The sequence below is a fragment of the Papaver somniferum genome, chromosome 2, assembly GCF_003573695.1.
Source record: "Papaver somniferum cultivar HN1 chromosome 2, ASM357369v1, whole genome shotgun sequence".
NCBI lineage: Eukaryota > Viridiplantae > Streptophyta > Magnoliopsida > Ranunculales > Papaveraceae > Papaver > Papaver somniferum.
This window is the reverse complement of record NC_039359.1, coordinates 46,880,433-46,904,913: the sequence shown is the minus strand read 5'-3', so window position 1 is coordinate 46,904,913 and position 24,481 is coordinate 46,880,433. Positions and strand designations below refer to the sequence as shown.

The following is a 24,481-nucleotide window of genomic DNA, read 5'->3' as shown; positions in this document are numbered from 1 at the left end:
GAGTACATAACAATAGATGATTTTATTATGTACTGTAGGTACTGATATAGCACATAACAATGATGGATTAAGATCGAGTACACAATAGCGAACGAATCTGTTCTATTAATAATACGAACTTACCTTGTTAACTAACTAATTATCTGATTCTAAGATAATGAATTGTTCTCACTGCAAGTATGATATATTCCCAGTGGGATCGAGATGGTGTTGACACTGGGTAAAAATAAAAGGAAGTAAAATTGTGAACACAAAGATCTGGTGTCATCTAAGTATTCACAAATAATGCGCGCAGACTCATGAGAATACAGTAAATAAGCTGCGCCTGAGGGAATGGATAGGTTATGTCGAATCCTTAACTCAGAGTTATAATACTATTCCTCGTCTCATCAACTACAATCATTGTTCTTGGCTCATACAATAAGATAAATAGTGGATGAAATATAAAATGTACGAACATGATATACCATAAGTATCGAATTGAACATATAAAGTATAAATGCATGAATATAGATGAAACGATTAACTTATCTGATTCATTACTCAGATCTCTTTCTACGGGTTTGGGTTTTTCATTATATGTATGAAGGTTACAGAAATAGTCGAATGACTTTGAGACCAATATAAGCCTGCGTAGCAGGAGGAACTTCACTTACACTTTCTCGATCTCTCTGTCTCTCTCCTATTCTCCTCTCAATGTTTTTAGGCCTCCCTCTTCACTTGGGAGAGAGGGGTATTTATAGGGAGGTTACGTGGGGTCCACTTCTGAAGCCCGTTATAAGCTTATCCTCTTGTGTTTTGTGCCACTCACGCAGAAGTCTTCGTGTTCTCGGCTGCATCTGCGTGTTCTGTATGGATACGCAGTATTATCTGCGCTTCCAATACAGGTTGACTGACACATATGTTGTTTGAGGGTATTTAATGCGGGTAGTTGAGATGTCTATCCGCGGTAGACAGCTTTCCTCTGTCCTTGTTTTGTCTGCGTCAGTCTGACTATCCCCAGCCGTAGATCTTAGATCTTTCTAGGGATAGGATAAAGTGACTCTTGGTTGTCCACGCGTGATATCATATCTTGATGCTCTTAGACGCATGTTCTCCACGTGTGTCTTTGTGGGCACGTGGCGGAAGATGAAATGTGTACCTACAATTTTCCCCTTTTCCTCCTACTGGGCGATTAGTCGAAGTGGGAAGAAAAAACGTGTTACTCTCTTCATCTTCTCTTTACTATTTTCCTAGATTTTAGGGCACGTTCCCCACTATTTGTAATAACTTCTTCTTGGGTAGTGAGGCGGTTTTTATTTCTTTTTGCATATATGTATGAGAAGGAATGTGAAAATTCTCTAATCATAAATTTCATTCCTTCTCTTTCCTCGGAATTTTCATTCTTTGTTCTCTGCTTTTGTATTCTTGTTATTAACTGCTGCTGCTGCTACTGTTGCTCCTCAAAGTTTTCTGTTGCAGTTGTTACTGTTGTTCGTCGAGGATTTCTGCTGCAGCTACTGTTGTTCGTCGAGGTTTTCTGCTGCTGCTACTGTTCGTCGAGGCTTTCTGCTTAATTTTTTGTTTATAGGTAGGTGGTTTTACTGTGTCTTGATTATCTTTTGATGAACTGTTGTTATATGTGTTTGTGATGAAGAACATATATATAAGTGTGTGTATGATTGCCCCTGTTCGTTATTACAAAAAGTAATGATTTCTTCCTTCGTATATGCTTGCCCCTATTTGTTATTTCCCCTTTTATTTAGGGTTTTTTCTTATTTTCCATCTGGTTCATGATTATGAAGAACTGGATGAAATTGGGTTTTTTGATTTCTGTTTTGTCTTCGCGGAAATATGGAACTTGTTTGTGTACTACGCAGACATGGATGACCGTCCGCGGGTTTCTTATCAAACTCCACCGCCTAGTCCGCGTAGATCTCCTCCGCGTAGGGATCCTGATGTTTCTCCGCCTGGTGGAGGTTCTTCTAAATCTTCCCAAGGTGATGCCCGCGTTCATAGGCTTTTGTCTTCTTCTGGTCAGAGGCACTTATCTTCTAAGAGGGGTGAGTCGCATAGAGGGAATACGCAGAAGGGGGACCGGCCAAAAGAGGCTCCTGGCTCCCGGTATGCTGTTTATCGTCCCTTAGTTAATCCTCGTGATGATCCTAAGAGAACGCGGGATGTCCTACCTTTTCGGTCAGTGGCGCCTCCTTCCGCGTCTCATCAACATCCTCTACCTCCCCCTCTAGTGTCTCAACCCAAGGGGAGGTCTTCGAAAGAAGTGGTTTCGAAGACTGATGTATCTAAAGTACATCCTAAGAGGAAAGCTTCCGAGAGAAACCCTTCGAAGGGTTCTGCGTCTGATCCCGTGGAGGAGGAAGATATTTCTCATGAAATACGTAGCGTCGCTGTTGGGGAGAAGAAAGTGACCTTCAAACATATTGATCTGGAGGTTTTCAAGGAAAAACATGGTCTTCAGCTATTTGATGTTCGTTTTTACGCTGCTGATGATGACATTACTTATGAGATGATATCGACATATAAGTTTGATGAATTTCATCTGCTGACCACGGTGGGGGCCTTTGAAGCGGGTCTTATGTTGTCTTTGTACAAGTACGGGGATTCTTTTTATTATGATGTGCTGGCTGGTCGAGAGGGTTCTTCGAAGAACAGACACTGCCGCTCTATTTCCCAACTTCATGGGAATTATCTTCGTGCACTGAGGGAGTGTTATCTTCGGAGCAAAGGAGAGACAATGACGACTCTTTATGTTCCCAATCCTGAGGAAAGGGAGTGGTATACGCCTGAGAATTTTAACAAGTCTTTTGGTGACTATGTTAACAGTAGGAATCGTAAACCGTGGAGTGTGAGTCTTCGGAATATTGCCGCTCCTTTTGGTGAGATTCGCCTTCTGAGTGAAGTAAGTGTTGCTAAGGTGAAGTACGTCCCGGGTACAGAGAATTCTACTAACAAACTGGTGTTTCCTACTCGTGAGAGGATCAAGCATGATCATGACTATGAATGGCACGCAACTGTGATTGAGGTTGTTGGTCCCTGGGCTTGGGGGTGGGTTCCAGGTCCGCAAGGATGGCGTCCTACCGCAGATAGCCAGATACGTGCAGCTCCTCCTGCTCGTTATGGGAATTTCGGTCCTTGGCATTTGAATTTTGAGGGAATGAATTTCCAATATGCCCTCGATGTTGTTGATGGAGATGACGAAGATAGTTCCGATGCTGATCTTCAGGCGAAGAATGTTGCGGTTGTCAAGGTAAGATTTCCATATTCCTTGTCCTTTAGTTGAGGCAGTTTTAATAATTTTCAAAGTCAGGGATTTTTATTCTTGTGCCTTGTCTTTTTAGGCGACGAAGAAGAGGAGGATAAATCCCAAGCAGTCCACCACCGCAACAATCGAGGAGGCGGAGGTTTATGAAGAAGTTAACAGTCCTGTGACTGAGCTTGGAGAGGATGAAGATATGTCTGATATGGAAGAGCGTACTGATACATCCCCTCCAGATCATGATGATGAAGAATTTGTTGAAGGGAATACTACCGCTGGTGGCAGCGGTATTGGTGGTGAAATTAATCCCGCAGGTTGTCATGATGCTGGTGCCGAAGCTAATCCTGCGGGTTTCAGTGATGCTGGTGATGATAACATTGGCCTTGGTGATGAGGGTGTTGGCGGTGAAATTCCTTCTATGTCTCAGGAGTTTTCCTTTGGTCGGATTTATTCTGCGGAGGATAGTTTTGACATAAACGCTGCCCTGGGCCTGGCTTCTGAGTTCAACCTGCTTTCCCCAAACGATGATTGGGATGTGCTTGGTAACTCTAGCAAGGCGGATGGAAAGGGCAAGAGAGTCGTGGATGCTAGTGATGTTCCAGAGGGGAGCGGTGCTAGAGACCTTCCAGATTTGGATGCGGGAGTAGCCTCGAACTCTTCGGGTGCTAAATTCATGGACATGGGTAAGGCCTCGGTTGGGTCTTCTGGAGATGATTTTCCTCAGTCACTGATCCTTGAGGGTGATGATGCCATCTTAGCTTGGTTTAAAAAGAAGAACTTGATGTTCGTACCCAATCCAGCTCCTGTGGTGGAGGGTGAGAAGAAATCTGATGCCTATACCCGTAAGACGATGCAATTGTCTCCCGAGGACCAGGTTGCAGAAGCGTGGGATAAGAATCTTCGGGCCTTGGAGGCTGCTCTAGTAGTCGACGCTCCCACAACTGTTGCTGATATGATGGCGTTGGCTGATGGGTATCAGTATGGATTTCCCCAACAGCGGATGTTAGAGGTGAGTTATCTTATCATTTTGCCTTGTATCAATTTTTAGCAATTTTTAGAGTCAGGGTGTTATAATCTTCTGATTCGCAGATGATGAGAAGTGAGCATTGCAACCACATGTTGTACCAGTCTTTTAAGGCCAAATCCCTTAATTTGGAGGCTAAGCTTCGTCTTCGGGAAGAGGAGCTTACTGCGGCTGAGACTGTCATTGCTGATAGGGATAGGGAGATATGTGAGTTGAAGAGTCTCCTCAAGGATAAGGAGAAACAAGGAAAGGAGGAGGAGAAGCTTTGCTTGGATCTTTCTATGGCTCGTAGTGAGTTGGAGGAGGCCAAGAAAAATTCTTCGGTTGTTACAGGTTTGATTATCTGTTCTCTTCCTTGTTGTTGTCCTTTACTGTAATTAGTGTTCTGTCTGAGTCTCCCTCCACCACCCTATCTTCAGTGGGTGGAGTTCCTGAGTTAGTATGGCTTCGTAAAGAGTGGCAACGTCAGAAATCTCGCATCGCAGACTTGCTAGAGAAGATAAAGAGCGAGGCTGATAAGTGGAATGCTCGTGCCGATAAACATAATGCTCTGGCAAAGGAGTGGCGGGTCAGACGAGTCCAAATGATTGAAATGCAGAACAAATATAACAATGATCGTCGTTTGTGTAATGGAACGTTGTTGTGGACGCGTGATAATCTTCACGAATCCTGAGAACAGGTCTCATCATTGGACGCTAAAATCAATCTCTTGGAAGAAGAATTGCGTCAAGCTCGTTCTTCTCAGTCTTCTGATGTTAAAGATTACATTCAGCGTCTTGATAGGGAGAAAGATGACGCTAGGGCTGAGGCTGGTGCTCTTAGCAAAGCTTTAGCTGCGTCTAGGGATGATGTGGTACGCCAAGCTGAGTCTGAGAGAAATCTTGAAGTAAATATTTATCGGCTCAACAAGGGTCTGGAGGGTTTAAACAATGAGTTCAACCATCTTCGTCACTTGGATTCAATGAAACAGGTAGAGTTAGATGCGAGTCAGTACGCCCTTTCAACCCTACAAGCGGATTATAAGAAGTTGTCAGATGAGTATGATTTTCTTGATGAAGCCCGTGATGCTGTTGTTAACGAATATGAAATAGCTTCGGCGAGAGTCGAAGGTATATGCTTATATTATCGAGTGTGATTCTGTAATTTCCTGGAACTAACCATCTGCATTTTTCTTTTCCTTGCAAAGCTCCAGGGACAGCTTGCGGAGGCTCAATCTCAATTAGTGCATCAGGAAAGTCAGATTAATTATCACAAAGGTTTAGCTACAGCAAGGGACGAGAATTCCCAAGCCGCTTCGAAGGAAGTGAGTCGCCTTTCCTCGTTGTTGTCAAAGGCTGAGATGATGAATACTGTTATTGCGTACAAGGCTCGGTGTCAACTAGTGGAAGAGACTAACAAAATTTTGGATAGCATCGAGTATGATCTTAAGACCGAGCATGGCCTTATCAAGAGCTATACGCGCCGTGAGAAACCCCCGCCCCTACATCTGGTTCTTCAGGGCCTTCCTCGGGTGGGAGCGTACCTTCAACGCAGAAGGGGAAGATTGCTAAACCTGCTGGTGGGGTTGAACCATCCAAGTAGATTTTTTTAGAGAGTTTATCTTTGTTGATTATGAGGCTTCGTGAGATTCCTTTTGTATTTTATTGTTTCCGCGTATCATTGCCAAGCCTGTAATCAACTTTTAATGAACTGATCATTTTTTTAACTTTTATCTGTGTTGTCTGACTTCTTTTTTTTTTTTTTTAAATATTGTTATGGTTAATTTGGAATATAACTGAATGTAATCAGGGATAGCGAAGTGTTTGTTTGCGAAGCCGAAGATATGTGTATCTTCGTGAACGTCTTGAGACCTGTCACCCCGCTGGCTAATCCAGAGAATTCCCAGACAGTGGGGGTTGGGGCAGCGTTCTAGGATATGAGTTGTTTGGAATGTACGTTCATTCCGTCAACCCGCTGTCATAAGATTGGTTGGGTATCTCTTTCTGCTGGATGCATTCCCCATGGTCCTACACTTATAGATGCTGATACGGGAGTCCCGAGAGACTGTAGGTGACTACTTTCCCCAAGTAAAATAGAACAACAATTAACACCAGTGTTTACGTGGTTCGACAGCAGAGTGTCTACGTCCACGGGTGAAAGAGGGTTAAAGTGTATATTCAGTTTGTTGAGTTACATTTAGAAGAATTCTATTGATGGAACCTCTGAGGTAGTAAATAGTAAAAAAATAGGAGGATGAATATTGACGCGGAGGCTGTATTTACAGGTGTAGGGTTCTCGTGAGGTGTTATATTTACACGCAGTCGTCTTATTACTATATTGCTCCATGTATTGTGACTAATTTTTGCCAAAAGTTTGCTTGATTGATAGGTTGAGGTTTGATATTCCTCTCTCAGAGATAGAAACATGTCGATCGCAAGCGTCGTTTTCTTCTTCTGGCGCTCTTCACGCAGATGCAGGTCTGCGTTGCCCTCTACGGGTAGTATGGCTTGAGATATTTTGCATTCCACGGGTGTTTGAGGATTTCCCCTTTTAGGTTGCGCAGATAATAAGAACCATTTCCTGCAACATCATGTATGACGTAGGGTCCCCCCCATGTTGGTGCTAATTTCCCCACTTTTTTTCTCGTTGGTATTGGGGAATGGTCCTCAGCACATACTTCCCTTCTACGAAACTTCTAAACTTAACCCTCTTATTATACTCCCTTGCTAGTTTCTTTTGATAGTTTTCCATTTTTTGTAGTGCTGCCTCCCTCCTCTCTTCTAGATAATCCAACATTTCCAAAATCATGTCCGCTGTGAGGTTCTTCTCCCATGCTTCAATCTTCGTAGTTGGCATGATTATTTCTGTTGGGATAATAGCTTCGTCTCCATAGGTGAGTAAGAATGGGATTCTCCCGTGGATAATCTTCGAGTTGTCCTATAAGCCCACAAAACGTTGTGTAGTTGCTCACACCAACGCTTCTTGTATTCGTCCAACTGCTTTTTGAGGATGAGTGCGAGGGTTTTGTTTATGGCTTCTGACTGACCATTGCTTTGAGGGTAAATTGGTGTTGACTTGTTCTTTCGAATTTTGAAAGTATCGAAGAGTAAGTTGATGTTTTTTCCCTGGAATTGCTTGCCATTGTCAGATACAATTTCAGCTGGTATGCCAAACCTGCAAATGATGTTTTGAAAAATGAATGTGAAGACATCTGCGTCTCGAATCCTTGTCAGGGCTTTAGCCTCTACCCATTTGCTGAAATAGTCTGTGGTCATTATCAAAAATCTTCTCTTCCCTGATCCTTCGATTAGGGGACCCACGATGTCTATGCCCCATTTTGAGAATGGCCAAGGGTTGTCTACTGGGTTCAACATTATTGCGGGCGCGTGGATTTTTTTGGCGAAACGCTGGCATTCTTCGCATCTTCGTGACATTCTTGCAGCGTCTCGTATCATTGTTGGCTAGTAATATCCTTGAGTTTTCGCCTTATCTGCTAGGGATCTTATTCCGCTGTGATTGCCTGCGTCGCCGCGGTGTATTTATTTCAAAATCAAATGTCCTTCGGATCTGGATAAGCAACGTAATAATGGTCCGAGAAAAGATTTTTTGTACAAAATTTCTTTTCTCAGATCATATCTTCCTGTCTTTGACTGTATTTTTCTGGCTTGCTTTAGATCCGAGGGTAGTATTATTTCTTTTAGGAAAAGATGAATCTCAGATCTCCAATCTTCTTCTTTGCTGAAGTCTTCATCTTGATATGCCTTAGCCATGATGTCGTCTTCTTGGAAATCATCCGCGATGAATTCTCCCACGTCATCATCTGCAATATCTTCTTCTGCGTGGTTCCTCTGCTGTGCAGCGCAGAGTTCTTGAATATCAATTGAAGGCTCGTAAATCCTGGTTACTTTGATTGCTTTGACGTCCTCGTTCCTGAGAATTGATGATAAGCAGGCCAGGGCATCCGCGTGCCTGAGTTACTTCCTTGCCAGGTGTCGGAATTTGATGTTTGGGATTTGTGATGCCAGTGTTTGCACCAATTCCATGTATGCTGACAATGTTCTGTCATAAAAATTATATTGCAACCCTATTTGTCGGATGATCAGCTGTGAATCGCTTGTCAGACGCACGTAAGTTATGCCCATTTCTATTATCAACTGAAGGGCATGTGCCACTGCTTCATATTCAACTATGTTGTTGGTATGCCCCTTGAATTCTAACCTGAAAGCATGTATGACCCTGTCTCATGTTGGGGTGGTGATTACGATGTCTATCCCCGCCCCTTCTTTATTTTTCGACCCATCTACGAAGACTTCCCATTGCCTAGGATTTTTTGGTTCCAAGATGTCTATAGGGTCTTTACCTTCGTCCATTTCTGGTAGTCCTGCTGCCTTTCGTCCTTCGATGATGACTTCTTCGCAGTTATCCAATGGTAAGTCTGCTAGGAAATCTGCTAATACTTGTGACTTCCGAGAGTGTTGTACCTCATGGATGATATTGAATTGATCTAGGTGAGTATTCCATTTTGCAATTCTGCCTACTTTTCCTGTGTTTTTAAGGACTGCTTCTAGCGGAGCTTTGCATGGGACGCGTACGTAGTGAGTCAAAAAGTAAGTTCTGAGTGTCAGGGTTGCCCATACTAATGCCAAGATGAGCTGCTCGATCTTCGTGTAGTTCCTTTCTGCTGCGTTCAGAGTCTTGCTGATGTAATAGATGGGATTCTCTATCTTCGTGTTGGTTTTAACCAATACTGCGATGACTGCATCTTCTGTTGCTGCTATGTATAGTGCCAACACTTCATCAGGGTCTGGTTTTTGTAATATAGGGATCTCAGCCAGGTATTCTTTGATATTTCGAAAAGCTTCATCGCACTTTGTCGTCCATTCGAATTTGCTTCCTTTTTTGAGAATGTTAAAAAAGTGCTTACATCTATCCTAGGACCTGGATATGAACCTCCCCAACGCAGCCAGCGAACCATTGAGTTTGTGAACCTCTTTTAAATTATTTGGGGATGTCATTCTTACGATGGCTTCAATTTTAGTGGGATCAACTTCAATGCCCCTCTTCGTCACCAAATATCCGAGGAACTTTCCGGAAGTGACACCAAAAGTGCACTTCTCTGGGTTTACCTTCATGTTGTGCACTCTCATTGCTTGGAAAATATATTTTAGGTCTTGGTGATGATCTTTGCGCAGCTTGCTTTTAACGAGCATATCTTTAGGGCAAGCCTTATTGAGGTTGGTGAAGTCGATGCATATCCTTACTCCGCCATTTTTCTTCGGTACGATGACCATGTTAGAGATCCATGTTGGGTAGTTAACTTCTTTGATGAATCCTGCGTCCATTAGTTTGCGGAGTTCCACTTCAACTGCTCGATGGTATTCTGGAGCTACTTTGCGCACCTTCTGCCTAAAAGGGGGGGTACCTGGTTTTATTCGAAGTTTGTGATGAACTAACTTTGGGTCAATTCCCGGCATGTCCTCCAATTTCCAAGCAAATATGTCCGTGTATTCCTTTAGAAGTTTGATTAGCGCGGCTTCTCTTTCTTCATCCATCAAGGTGCCTATTCTGATAATCTTCGGGTTTCCCTGAGTACCTATGTTGACTTCTTTAGCTGCTTCGACAGGTGTAAACGTGGGTTTTGGTTCCCCCAAGAGAGGAACATTCTTTGATTGCTATTTGGTGGGTTCTCCGTCTTCTTTTGTCGCGGAGGTGCTTGTTTCTGCGCTGCCAGTGGTTCTTACGTTCAGAAGGCTTTTTCCGGAGATTTCTTCCAGATATGTATCTATGGTTATCTCCTTATTTTTGTCTCTTCGGGACTGGTGCTTTTCTTCCCGCTCATTATTGATCTGATTCTGTAAGGTATGACATTCCCTCGCAGTTACTTGGTCTCCTTTAATTTCCATGACTCCCTGGGGTGTTGGGAATCTGAGATATTGATGGTAGGTTGCCGCTACTCCCTTGAGCTTGTGAACCCATCTTCTTCCGATGATGGCGTTATAAGGTGAAGGTGCATCTACGACGCTGAATCGAGTGTCCACTTTAATGGGCTCTGCGTCTACTTGTAAGACAATGTCCCCTAGGGGCTTTGTAGCTGCGCCGTTGAATCTGTAGATGGTGTAGTAAGATGACAGGAGTTGCTCGTCGTTGAGTTCCATACGTTTGAACGTGTCATAGAACAGGACGTTGACTGAGCTTCTTCCATCGATGAGAATTTTCTTGACATTGCACCCTTCTATTGGGAGTGTGAGGACTAGAGGATCATTATGGTCTTCCATGTCTTTTTCCACATCGTCTGCATCGAAAGTCATGGGCGCGTCCATCCATTGTTCGTCCTCGTTTACCTTTTTCCTATCAATCTTATAAAGCTCACAGTAATCTTCGAATTGTTTTCTCAATCTCTTCCCAATCTGGGCGGTTAGGGATGGTCCTTGAATCTCTGAACATGAAATCGTGTTGAGGGTGCGGTTTCCTTCTGGTAATGGAACCTGCTTGCCTCTCTTGATTCTATCTTCTTTATCAATATTCTGTATATATTGCTTCAGGTCTCCTGCGTCGATTAGTTTTTGAATCATTATCTTGAGATTTTTTCACTTTCCTGTTTGATGACCGTTGAAACAGTGGTATTCAAAGTATTCCTTGGATTTTTATGATCTAGGAGGCTGCTTTCTCTTGGACCATGGACAATCGAAGTTCTCCCTCCCTTTGATCTCTCTCAGGATGCGCGAATAACTGGTATTCAGCTTGGTATAGATTTGATCTTCAAATTTTCGATCACCTATCTTCGTCTATCATCCCTTCGTTCTTTCCTTTCTTCGTTGGGACGTTCTTCCGTGATTCCTCTTTTAGACCCGCTGGCTTGATCCATGGAATTTTTGCGTGTGGGACATTGAGTATGAGCTCTAGGATTTTCACGCTGAATTTCTTCTAACCTTGCATGCTTTTCTATGATTATCCGGAGATCTCCTTCGGTGGTAGGGATGGTTCCGTGGATCTCGAAAAATAAAGGACTCATCCTATCCATCCCCCATTTTTAGCAGTTGATACTAACCACGGGATCTACGTTGCCAATAGCTTGGCAAATCTTGTGCCATCTATTAGTATATTCTCTGATGGTCTCTTTGTATTGCATCTCCAGCGAGAATAGTTTGTCCATGCCGGTATTGACAACCTTGATGGAAAGTTATCAAACCATGAAACGCGGACCCTTTTAAACTTGATGGGAAGTATCTGCACAATATGGATTCTTAGTTATCCCAACGGGCCATCATTCGATTACAATATTGAAGATGAGCCGCAGGATCAGTTGATCCGTCATAGCAATCGAAAGCAGGAACCGAACACTTCTGCGGTATGGAAGCCCTGTCCAAGTGTGGTGTCAGCGGGGTAGTGTTTGCTTCCTTCATCACTTGCTCTAGCCTTACGCCTCCCTGCCTAGTCTTTAGCTCCTTGATTTCTGCGAGAATCTCAGCACGCAGACTTTCCATTGCGATCTGGTGTTCCTCATGAATGGTAGATTTTGCTCGTGGGAAGGTGGTACCGTCGTAGTAGTCCGAGTTCTCGGGATTGTAATCAGGGTCTGATCTTTGGATGCTCTTTGCTCCTCTTCGATTCAATGGAAGTGGGTTGTTTGAGATCACCATTCTTCTATTTTGATTAGGTGCTACAGCCTTGGAGTTGGCTTCGTCGCGTTGGTTTTCTACCTCTGCGCTATGAATGATTCTTTCCTTTAGTGTTTGGTTCTCTTGTGATAATATCGCCACAACATATGTGTATGCCTTCTGGTTCTTCCTTAATTCTGTCAGCTCGGCCATCATCTGAGCGGAATGATTTGACCCTTGATTTGGTGTTCCTGCCCGCAATTGCCCATCTGTGGCTATGGTTTGTTCCTCATCCACGATCTGTATTACTGGTTCTGGTGGGCCTAACTGTGCACCTTGGGACCTCGACGGTTGTTGTGAGGGTTGGCCTTCTATTAGAAGCGGTTGCTTGGATGGAAAGGGTATGTTTTGTTTGTTGGTTAAGGGCATCCCATAGAGGGGTTGTTGTATTCCTGACTCTGCCACGACTTCCTTATGTTCCTGTAGTTGAGCATTGGTTACTTTGGGAGCTCTAACTTTGGATCCTCCAGCTCTTGAAGCTCCTGCTTTGGCTTCCGCGGCATTTACTGCGTTTTCTGCGATGATGTTGGCATTGATAGGGACCATGCTTTCTGCATTATCCTGCGCCATATCCGCTGCCTTTAGCTTTTCACCTCTCTGCTTACTCCTAGTTACCACAGGGGTTGTCCCTGGCATCTCTTTTGAAGGAGCTTTAGCCTTCCCGACATCTTTGCTTCTCTCTATCTTTTAATATTTTCCTGAAAGAGAGAGAAAAAATCAAGAAGACAATGGGCCCCACGTGATATCTATTAGCGTTTTGAGTCCTCAAAGGTGTAAAATCTTGAAAATACTTAAGGCGTCCATTTGTGTAGATGACCGCAGATCTGTTCGAAGTTTTGATTTTCAAAGACCTGAAAACTTAGAAAATGCATGAAGAATCAGATCTACTTAGATAAACGCGGATCTGTTCATAATTTTGATTTTTCAAAGACGTGAAAACTTAGAAAATGCATGAAGAATCAGATCTACTTAGATAAACGCGGATCTGTTAAAAATTTTGGTTTTTGAAATCATGAACGGAAAAAACCGTAGTGTTCCATACATCGTTATTTTCAGAAAACGAAGCCTGAAACAAGTCACAGGAGAAGATAAATATTTTACCGGGATGAAGGTCCCTGTTTCTAGCGCCAGATTGTGAACACAAAGATCTGATGTCATCTGAGTATTCACAAATAATGCGCGCAGACTCATGACAATACAGTAAATAAGCTGCGCCTGAGGGGAATGAATAGGTTATTTCGAATCCTTAACTCAGAGTTCTAATACTATTCCTCGTCTCATCAACTACAATCATTGTTCTTGGCTCATATAATAAGATAAATAGTGGATGAAATATAAAATGTACGAACATGATATACCATAAGTATCGAATTGAACGTATAAAGTATAAATGCATGAATATACATGATACGATTAACTTATATGATTCATTACTCAGATCTCTGTCTACGGGTTTGGGTTTTTCATTATATGTATGAAGGTTACAGAAATAGTCGAATGACTTTGAGACCAATGTAAGCGCGTAGCAGGAGGAACTTCACTTACACTTTCTCTATCTCTCTGTCTCTCTCCTATTCTCCTCTCAATGTTTTTCGGCCTCCCTCTTCACTTGGGAGAGAGGGGTATTTATAGGGAGGTTATGTGGGGTCTACTTCTGAAGCCCGTTATAACCTTACCCTCTTGTGTTTTGTGCCACTCACGCAGAAGTCTTCGTGTTCTCGGCTGCATCTGCGTGTTCTGTCTGGATACACAATATTATCTGCGCTTCCAATACAGGCTGACTGACACTTATGCTGTTTGAGGGTATTTAATTCGGGTAGTTGAGATGTCTGTCCGCGGTAGACAGCTGTCCTCTGCCCCTGTCTTGTCTGCGTCAGTCTGACTATCCCCAGCCGTAGATCTTAGATCTTTCTAGGGATAGGATAAAGTGACTCTTGGATGTCCACGCGTGATATCATATCTTGATGCCCTTAGCCGCATGTCCTCCACGTGTGTCTTTGTGGGCACGTGGCGGAAGATGAAATGTGTACCTACAAAATTTTTATTATCGTTCTTAAAACAAGTGTGAGATGAGAAAAATCGTTTATTCTATTTTTATTTTTAGGTTAAAAATCAATTTATTTGAATTAATTTTATTTTTAAGTTTGAAAGGCTGACTAAAATAGGTACAAATCCTGTAATGAACCTCTGGTACAAGAGATTAACCAAGAGGATGTCTACCTAAAAATATGTCATGTCATTTACAAGTTAGTCAAAGAGGTTAGGTTGGAGAACTTTTTTAGGGAAATTAGTAGTGGACCCTAGATGGATGAAGACTTTTCCATGCACACAAATTCTATTGGAGAAGTTCTTACTGGGCTAGAAAAAATTGTGGGTTGTTCATTGTTTTTGGCATTTTTTCTTGTATCAAATTCAACCTTACATATCCAGCTTGCTATACCCTTAGAATAGTTGGTTGAAAAGCTAACACCAATAAGATACCAGACCATTTTCGTCTGTGCCAATTTAATGTTAAAGTGCGACCACTACATTTACTATGAACACCTAACGCTTCGGTAGAACATTCAGTGGGGAGAAACAACGAGGCTTGTAACCTTCCGTAACCATTCACTACTTGTGAAAAGGTTAGCCCTACTTTATGTCCCTCTCAAAAGTCAGTGGGGGAATGGGGTCAGGTTTCGATTTCATGTGATGTACTTATTGATGCTTAATCCAATTGTAACCTCCAACCATTAACCTCCCTAAAACAAAACATAAAAAGAGATTGTATAGATTCTAACCATTTTACACACTAGTTTTACACATAGCTTAAGCAACCAAGAATTTCGGTAGTATATTTAATTCGGTTTGAACTCTTCACAAAAAGTAAAAATATAATTGTGTACTTTTCGTCAGTAGTAAAACCAAGGTTGCTTTTGAAACAAAAACAACTATGAAAGCATTTGCCTGAGAATTTTGATTGAACTAGAACTAAGTCGGCATCACATTCAATAATAAGTACTGTACATCTAAGTGTAATGTCGGTGTCTCCGCTTTATAAACATCTCTTACCTAAAAAGGGAAAAAAAAACATTAGTTCTCTTTGTTGTATCACTAATTATGTCTGATGGAACTTGAACAACCAAAAATAGATTAATGTATAAATCTAATATAGTATTAATCCACTTGCTCCAATTATTTAGTTTGTGAGTTACGAGTTTACTAACTAAAAGTAAACAAGACGTGTGTTCATCTAGGAATTAAAGGAATACATGATACTTTATAAACAACGATCACCAAAATGAAAATCGTTAAATAAAGATGGTTGTTTGTGTGTTACGCTGTAAAAATTCCGGCATTCAATTATCGGTATATATGGATATGGAGATGACTTTCGGAGGCAGTGTTAAGGATCAGAGTCTTACCTGATCCTATATTATCTCAACTACTTGTGACTGAGAAGTTTTCAGAGTCTACAACTACTCTCCCTAGTTTATCTCCATCAATAGTTACGGATAGTTAGATCTCATTTAGAATTTATCTCCTTTAATGTATGTAAGACAATACATATATGCAATGTTTGTAAGAGAATACATATCTGCACAATTAAAGTTTAGCAGGAAATACAAAACTAAACCTTGATTTGGTATCACCCAAGAAAATCCAACAACTACACATTCAGAATCAAACCTTTTCTTCAATGGCTGTTTGAATCATCACCCAATAACTTTACCATTGCACTACAACAACATCGGCACGACACGACTGATTTAATCAACCACGATAGTGGAAACTAGGGTGGCCAAGGAGTAAAATATCCAAGTACGTACCAAGGTATCGGAACACTGCATTGAGAAGTGATAGAGATAGTAGTAACTTGTAACTCTTGTGAACACCCAGAGATATAATATGGTAGTTGTTTGCATTTCATTGTTTGATATATTAGAGTCGTGACGGCCGATGCTTATTTAATTTTCAGTGGCTGTATGTTTAAGCATTAAAAAATGATTCGACTATATTTTGGTTGTAGCTAATTGAAGTATTGGAGTAGAGACCATTTTACTGTTTTCAAATTTTAACTAAAACAGCATTTACTTATCTGGGAATTGAGTGATTGCAACGCAACAAATAATGTTACGTACATTGCGTGGAAACAAGATCTAACAAGTCTTAATTTGGGTACAGATCCAGTCAGCCAGCGGTTTGGTGCACTTATAAATACACCATAAAACTGGAAGAGATTTCAACACACACACAACCCAGAACAAGCATAGTCTTCTTAACAAATACCACAAAAATTTCATATCATGGGCAGTTTAGATGCCAAACCAGCTGAAACACAAGAACTTGACATCAATGATCAAGCTCAACTATGGAATATAATCTATGGTTTTGGTGGTTCTCTTGTTCTTCTTTGCGCAGTAGAGATTGGAATTGCAGATATTATCAAAAACAATAATGGGTCAATGACACTTGCACAACTTGCTTCAAAACTTTCAGTTCCAAATGCCAATTCTGGTTACTTGTACAGAATACTAAGATACTTAGTACACATGAATATCTTTGAACAAGAAACTTGTGATGGTGGAGTTGAAAAGGTTTACTCTCACTTAAACCAGTTGGCAATTTACTTTTAAGAGATGCAGAAAGAAGTATGGTACCAATAATATTAGCCCTTACTCATAAAAATTTCATGGTTCCATGGCATTTTATGAAAGAAGGATTAAAAAGTGAAAGTACAACCGCATTTGAGATAGGTATGGGAATGCCAATATGGAAGTTCTTAGAAGGTCATCCTGTTCAAAGTAAGTTGTTTAATGAAGAAATGGCTGCAGAAACAAGACTTTTAACTAAAACTCTATTTGAAGATTGTAAAGATACTTTTCAAGGTCTAGATTCTCTGGTTGATGTTGGTGGAGGAAATGGCACAACAATCATGGCAATCTATGAAGCTTTTCCTCATATAAAATGTACACTTTATGATCTTCCTCATGTTATTGCTAACTCTCGCGATCACCCTAGCGTCGAAAAAGTTTCCGGTGATATGTTCAAGAGTGTTCCCACTGCCCAAGCGATCTTACTTAAGGTGAGACTTGTTATTTAATTCCTAATTACTCTTTCAGCAATGACATTTAATCTAAAGGATGGATTTTTCTTTTCCTGGGTTGTAAAACAGTTGATCTTGCATGACTGGACCGATGAGGAGTGTGTCAACATTCTAAAGAGGTGTAAAGAAGCAATACCGAAAGAGACAGGGAAAGTGATCATAGTTGATGTAGTACTTGATGAAGAAACTACTCATGAACTTGCAAAAACAAGATTGGTTCTTGATATTGATATGATGGTGAGTACTGGTGGTAGAGAGAGAACTTTAGATGATTGGGAGAATTTGCTCAAACGTGCAGGCTTTCGGTCTCATAAGATCAGACCCATTCGTGCTATTCAGTCTGTCATTGAAGCCTTCTCATAGTAAAATCTCGAAAGGGTACCGGTCGTATTTACTTCTTTCTCTTAGAAGCGTATATGCAATTCCCTCGTGAACAATAAGCATATGCATTATGGCCTTAGTTCCTTCCCTGCGCCAGTGTTGTTGCACTAGATTGTCCCTCTCTCTTTTTCCTGTTTTTCCTATTTCTTTTTGTGCTTTCTAATAAGGACCTTCGATAAAGTCTTAATCTTTTTCCTTTAATTAAAAAAAACATAACAATAAGTCATCTACAGTTGCTCTCTTTTTCTTGTTTTCCCTTTTTCTTTTTGTCCTTTCTAATAAGGACCTTCCATAAAGTCTTAATCTTTTTCCTTCGATAAGAAAAAGCGGGCACCTAGCTCAGGTGGTCATCCCCGTTTCCCAAAGTTTCATACGTTTCAAAAGATTCCAGATGCGTTTCAGGAATTAATATGGAAGGTAATGTTAGCTTGTCCCCTTATGACACAATCTCAACCTCCTCCCGCTTCGGTTCCTTTAGCTAGATATCTATGATGCTCACTGGTAAATTAGCACGGCAACATATTCAATTAATGTAGTAGTATGTTGTTGGAGCTTAACTGGTTAGACTTCCAACTAGTTTCACGTAATAATATACGGTGGAGGAGATATTTTCTTTTTTGTTGTTGTTTTTCTATTCCGTTGGGAAAATGATAAAAATAAATCTCGATTTATATTTTCAAAAAAAAAAATCCCGATTTATCTCCTGTGCCTCAATAAACTATGGGCCCCGTCACTCACTAGAGTTAACAGGGGACAGTTCTTCTGTGGTGGGTCCCACAATTTGGTGAGTTACTTGGTAGATTTATCATTTCGGATTCTTTAAGCTTTTCTAGCTACGAGGCCGTAAATTATGTTGTTCTTGCACCGATTATGACGTTTGAGTGCACAATGGTACTCTCCCATACAACCTTGTTTAATTTACAAGTGAAAAGATATGGATTTTTTTTTTTGAGCTTGACAAGATGTTATACCGTTTTTTTTTTTTTTTTTTTTTTTCTAAGAAAAATATACTACAATTAAAAACCAAGGAATTACAGATGTTCAGTGAGAAAGTAAGGGATAGACTCAAACCATTCACCATTGACTATATTTGTCCTACCATGTTTGGCTGCGATATCAGCCAAATAAGTAAAACTTCTATTCAAGAATTCAAATTTACTAAACTTAATACAGTCATCCAAGATTGACATATTATACCAGCACAGCTGGTTATTATTGGATTTCAAACAATCTATAACTACTTTAGCATCACTGATGAAACATGCATTTTCCTTTCCTTTCTCTCGAGTCCAAATTCCAGCTTTCAGGAGAGCAAGGCTTTCTGCTTCTTCCGCATTCCTAGCTATCCCAGAGATGATTTTGCATCCAAGGAAATTCCTGCATTGTCATTCATGACCAGACCAATACCAGACAAGTTAGAATTAGAGTCATGAGAAGCATCACAATATACAATGAAACAATCATCAAGGAGATTAATAGCAGCCGCGTTATAATCCACACCCACTGGATTAGTAGGTGGGATACCAATTTGAGAAACGTCACATTTTAAAAATTGTTCTGTTTCATTAATCATTTTGAGAGCCAACCTAGCAGTAGAATAATGATTTAGAGACTAATTCTGAAATATGAAAAAACATCTGTCTCTCCAGATGGTCCAAGCAATAGTGAAAACATCTACAGCCTTTTCTTTGAGATTAGGCGTAGCTAACCACTTTGAAACCCAGTCAGAAATGGAGATGCTCATGTTATCCTGAATCAAAAGATCCCTATAAGGGGTAAGTGACCACACCGCTTTTGCAAAAGGGAAATGAAGAATGATATGCTCAGCAGTCTCATTAGCAGAAGTATTACACATTCTACAAGTTATATCACGACCAACACTGAACTTATAAACATTACTCTTAGTGGGCAGAATTTTTTCATGACATTTCCAAATGAATAACTGTACCTTTGGAAGGACCCCTAGTTTCCAAAGAGCTTTATAAGTTGGGTTGATATTATTAGGGTTATGCATATGTGCAAACTGACCAGAAATGAGTTTATATGCAGATTTCGCAGTAATTGACCATTTTTTGTGAAGGGCCAAATGAGTCTGTCATTTCCTACAATGGGAATTCTAGTATTTAGAATCAACTGAGCATTATGAGGAGTAAAACATGCATTCACTAAATCAGTTTTCCAGCTTTTCGAATCCGGATCAATGAAATCAGACACATGATAATTAGGATTAGGAGCATACAATGTTATTGGTTGAACTGAATTCGGGATCCAGTTATCCTTAAAAGCTAAAATATGTTGGCCATTTCTTACTTCCCAAAAAGAATTTTGGAAAATGAAGTCTAAGCCAGAGCAAATGCTCTTCCAAACCCAAGAAGAATCCCTTTTTTTTATTGCGATGAAAAACATGACAGTTTTTAAAATATTTGCATTTGAGAATAATGACCCACAACTCCATATGATTGTGAATCAGATTCCATGCAGTTTTGCTCAACAGGGATAAGTTGACGTGTTTAAATTTTTTGAAGCCTAAACCTCCCTGAAGTTTATGAGAGCAGATTTTACTCCACTTTTTAAGATAGATACCACCAGGACACGATTTTCCCCACCAAAAGTCCCTCTGGGATCTCTCCATATGATTAATGATGTTGTCTGGAATGGTAAAAGTGTTCATGTGATAAATGGGGAAAGCTTTTAACACATGTTGAACCAAGACAGATCTACCAGCTTGATTTATATATTTATCTTTCCACTTAGCCACCCTTTTATCCAACTGATCATTCAAATGGTTAAATGAATCAGTTTTAGATCTAGAGATGAAGAGGGGAATCCCTAAATATTTCTCATTTAGAGCAATCTTCTTGACATTTAAAGATCTAATAAGGGAAATGCCATGCTCAGGGTGAACATTTTTACTGTATAAGCAACTTGATTTTTGAAAATTAATGACTTGACCCGAATAAGGCAGTCATCTGGAAAGAGCAGATGATTGATGCTAGGAGCTTCTTTAGTGACTTTAAGACCATGAATAATATGAGAATTTTCAGCATGGATTAAATATCTTGAGAACGCTTCCATGCATAAAATAAAAAGGTAGGGGGACAGGGGGTCACCCTGTCTCAGACCCCTAGTAGGTTTGTAAGCTTTACACAGAGAGCCATTAAGCAAAATAGAGATACTTGTGGTACTAATGCATTGGAAAATTAAGTCACTCCAGTGCTGACAAAACCCAAAAGATTTGAGAACATCTAAAAGGAAAGACCACTCAATCCTATCAAAGGCCTTAGACATGTCAAGTTTAAGACCCATGACTCCCCAATTATCCTTTTTCCTTTTCATGGTATGTACCAACTCATGAGCAATAATAAAATTATTTTGTATGTTCCTTTAAGGGACATAAGCTGCCTGGAAAGGGCTAATTATTTTGCTCAAAAGGGGTTTCATTCTATTAACAATAATCTTATAGATTATTTTATAATTAAAATTGCACAAGGAAATAGGTCTAAAGTAAGATGGAGTAGAAGGACTATTAGTCTTGGGGAATAAAGAGAGAAAAGTATGATTCATTTCTTTTAATAGGTGTTTGGAATCAAAAAAGTTTTTGACAGTCTTCCAAACATCAGAAATAAGAAAATCAATATTCTCTTTATAAAAATCGGGAGGGAAACTATCGGGCCCTGGAGCACTCCAAGGAGTCATTTGGTTTATTGTATCCCTAATTTCCTGTTGAGTAATAGGTCTAAGTAAATTGTCGTTCTCATCCACAGTAATACAAGAGTCTATACAAATAAGGACCTCATTGTTCTTATAGGGATTAGTAATAGCGCTTACAGAACTGAAATGAGAGACTAATAGATTCTCCAGATTATCTCTATCATTGATCCATTGTCCATTGTCCATAGGAAGAGCATTAATGTGATTATTATGCTTTCTTCTATTGACAAAGTTATGATAAAAACCAGTATTTCTGTCATAAGATTTATAGAACTCTTGTCTAGATTTTTGGGCGTAAAAATCTTCTTGGATTTTTTGCCAATGTTCCAAGTCAGTCTCTACTTCTTTGATGCGCTTCATATTCTGAGCAGTATAAGGAAGACTATTCGGATTGTGCAAATCAATGTTCAGAGTTTTGACTTTTTGATCAATATTGCCAAAATGATGGATATTCCAATTTTTGAGATCATGTTTTATAAATCTCAATCTATTGGTGATTTGGAAAGGAGGAGATCCTCTGACATATTTAGAATATGCATTCTCAATGACAACTCTAACAGAGGGGTCCTTACTCCAACATCTAAAATATCTATATGGCTTACTACCTCGAGTAGACATGGATGAAGTCTCTAAGATAATAGGAATATGATCACTGCCAATAGTGTCAATATGGAAAACTCTAGCAAGGCCATAATGATTAAGCCAGTAACCATTCCCCAAAGCCCTATCTAGTCTGGCACATATCATATCTTCTCCACTTTTACTATTATTCCAATTATACTGAGTACCAATATATCCAAGATCGGAAAAATCAGCGGTATCAATAACTTGTTGAATAAGAGGAAACTCTACAGTAGTTGGGGTAGTGAAAGCTGACCTTTCATGGGGATGCATAGTAATGTTGAGATCTCCTATGATCACCCATGGAAGGTTGGCTCGTGAACCAATTTCACCTATATAGTTCCATTGTTGAACTCGCTCATCATGGTATGCTGAACCATAGAGGAAAGTAACTAGGAACTCAGGCTTGCTGGGGTCATCTTTGATAATCACATTGATCATTTTATCAGTATAATGGACAATCTCACATTGGAAGCCAGATTTCCATATAAGAGCAATTCCCCCAGCAAGACCTCTAGAAGGAAAAACCCAACAATTTGGAAAATTAAACCTTTTTAAGTAAAAATGCATTTTGTCAGAATTATTCTAAGTTTCACAGAGGAAGATCATTTCAGGGTTTTGAGACCTGATCAAATTCCATAAAGAAGTTCTAGTGGATGGGTTGCCGAACCCCTGGCAGTTCCACGACAAAATTCTCATTGTACATCAATGAGAATAAGCTGCAACCAGGTTTTTTTTCCACACAGAACTAAAATAATATATCAAACAGAAATTATAGTACCTACAACTGAGACTCACACTTATTGAATGCAAAATCAAATGCAAATATGAATCTGTGTGATTGGGGAAAAAACAAGCACTCACAGCAAACAGGGGATTATACGGCTGATGCAAGTAGATTAAGCAGTAAAGGGAAACAAGATGGCACAAAATAGATTGAAAGAGGGGGATAACAAGAAAGCTGGCAAAAAAATTTAATTTAAATTAAAGTAAAAGAGGCAACTGTGAACTAATCTAGGGTTTACACACCAAAATTGGGAAAAATCAAAAAGCCTAATTTTATCCCTAATATTAAGAAAGGAATTAAAGGATAAGAAAAGTACCGTATTTGCAGCACTACCCTGATATTCTCTGTCAAGATTTCCGTGTGCATGTGTATCCTGATCTCTTTCACTCATCTCCTCATCACCCTCAACGGGAGCCTGAACTGCAAGAGGACCGCCGTGAGTAATATCATTAATCTCGGATTGATTGATTGATTGGGGAGATATCGGAAATCTAAAATATTGGATTGATATGGGTGAAATTAGGTTGACGAGGTTCAACAGCCAGGGGTTCTGACTCCCTCATCCTCTTTCTGGTACTGGTATCTTCAAGATTTGGAATGGCAGGATTATCCGCAGTAGAGTTGATATCGTTTTTATCGTTATTAAGGCACATGTCTTCTTCCTTGAGGGCAGCCATGAGTGCCTGACCCTGAGGACTATATTGGCACCAGTTCCAGAATTCTTCAGGGTTGTAGGCTACCACCTTAAGATTTTGAGAAATACTTGCACAAGCAACATCATCATCGTCTATAACAAAACATTCCTTGCAAATCTTGTGTGGCTGCTTATCAAAATGATATCTATCCCAATGCATCTGATTTTTTCTAGCAGTATAAAGCCAACCCCCTCTTTTCAGTGGTTTTTTCAAGTCGACTTCTACCCATATTTTGATCAATTTTGTACCACTTGGATGACAGTTTTCCGGTTCAACTTTCTTTTTTATACCAGTATCCTTGCATATATCTTCAATGACTTGAACATTTAGATGTTCTAGGAGCATATTGCGCAACTGGATACGCCAAACTTGAGAGGTGAACTTGTGTTCATTAAGTTCAATCTTGTTGTTGTACCTCTGCAAAGATAACAAGTAACCTTTCACCGTCCACGGACCTTTTTAGATTATGTCATTGCAGGATTCATCAGATGTCAGTTTGAACACAAACATGTTATGACCTATAGTATTGATCCAGAGGGGTCTAGATTTCTTCCACATCCGGTTAACTTCTTCTTTGATGTCTTTAAAACTGATATCTTCATTAGTAAATAGTTTTCCTAGCAAACTAGTTGACCAATCTTCAGCAGCTGAATCTACAGTTTGAGATGATGTGATAGCTCTTGGCATAACACCTTGAGTATTATTAATGTTTGCGGATCGCATTCTGGAGATGATGTTTGCATAGAGGTCATTGGAACTGGAAGCCATAATTGAGATGTCGACTGGGGTCACCTTTGAATTTGGAATGCTTGTTGGATTTCTCAGAGAGAGATAGGATGGAAACAAGGTTTAAGTTTTTTTCCTTTATTACCAGAGAGTGAATTACCGTAATTAGAGACTGGAGGTATCTTTTCTTTCCTAAGTATGTGGTAGTATTTAGAATACAGCATAGACTTAAGGAGTGATTTTTGGGTAACGCACGGATTCAGGCAATAATTAGGAGTTTTAAATTCAAAGTAATTATTCTTGTAACAGTTGCAAAGATTACTGAAACGGCTGCTTTCATTTTTGGGAAGTAACGGAGAGAAAATAGATACGAATCGACGCATGGCTGGTTCAGACTGAAACGATGAGTAAATAATCAAAACAGAGATGGGAAGATGATATTCTTCTCGTGACAAGAGCAACCTCAGATCCTAGCAAATCAGACTTTGGTGATACGTAGCAAAACTGCTGGAGATGCACAACTGCTTCCGAAATTGGATACACACTGCATATGAAGA

At 40.1% G+C, this 24,481-nt stretch overlaps 1 protein-coding gene and 1 pseudogene across 1 annotated transcript; one reads left to right on the top strand and one right to left on the bottom strand.

The window, feature by feature from the left end:
- The first annotated feature begins 16,012 nt into the window (after positions 1-16,012).
- Positions 16,013-17,558, top strand: LOC113353188 (annotated as a pseudogene).
- Positions 17,559-18,357: 799 nt separating this feature from the next.
- LOC113353187 lies at positions 18,358-23,085 on the bottom strand. Its single transcript, XM_026596871.1, has 2 exons — positions 22,820-23,085; positions 18,358-18,761 (listed from the first exon to the last, which is right to left on the bottom strand). The coding sequence occupies exons 1-2, from the start codon at positions 22,867-22,869 to the stop codon at positions 18,416-18,418; spliced, it is 396 nt and encodes a 131-aa protein (XP_026452656.1). The 5' UTR covers positions 22,870-23,085; the 3' UTR covers positions 18,358-18,415.
- Between the last annotated feature and the right edge of the window lie 1,396 nt (positions 23,086-24,481).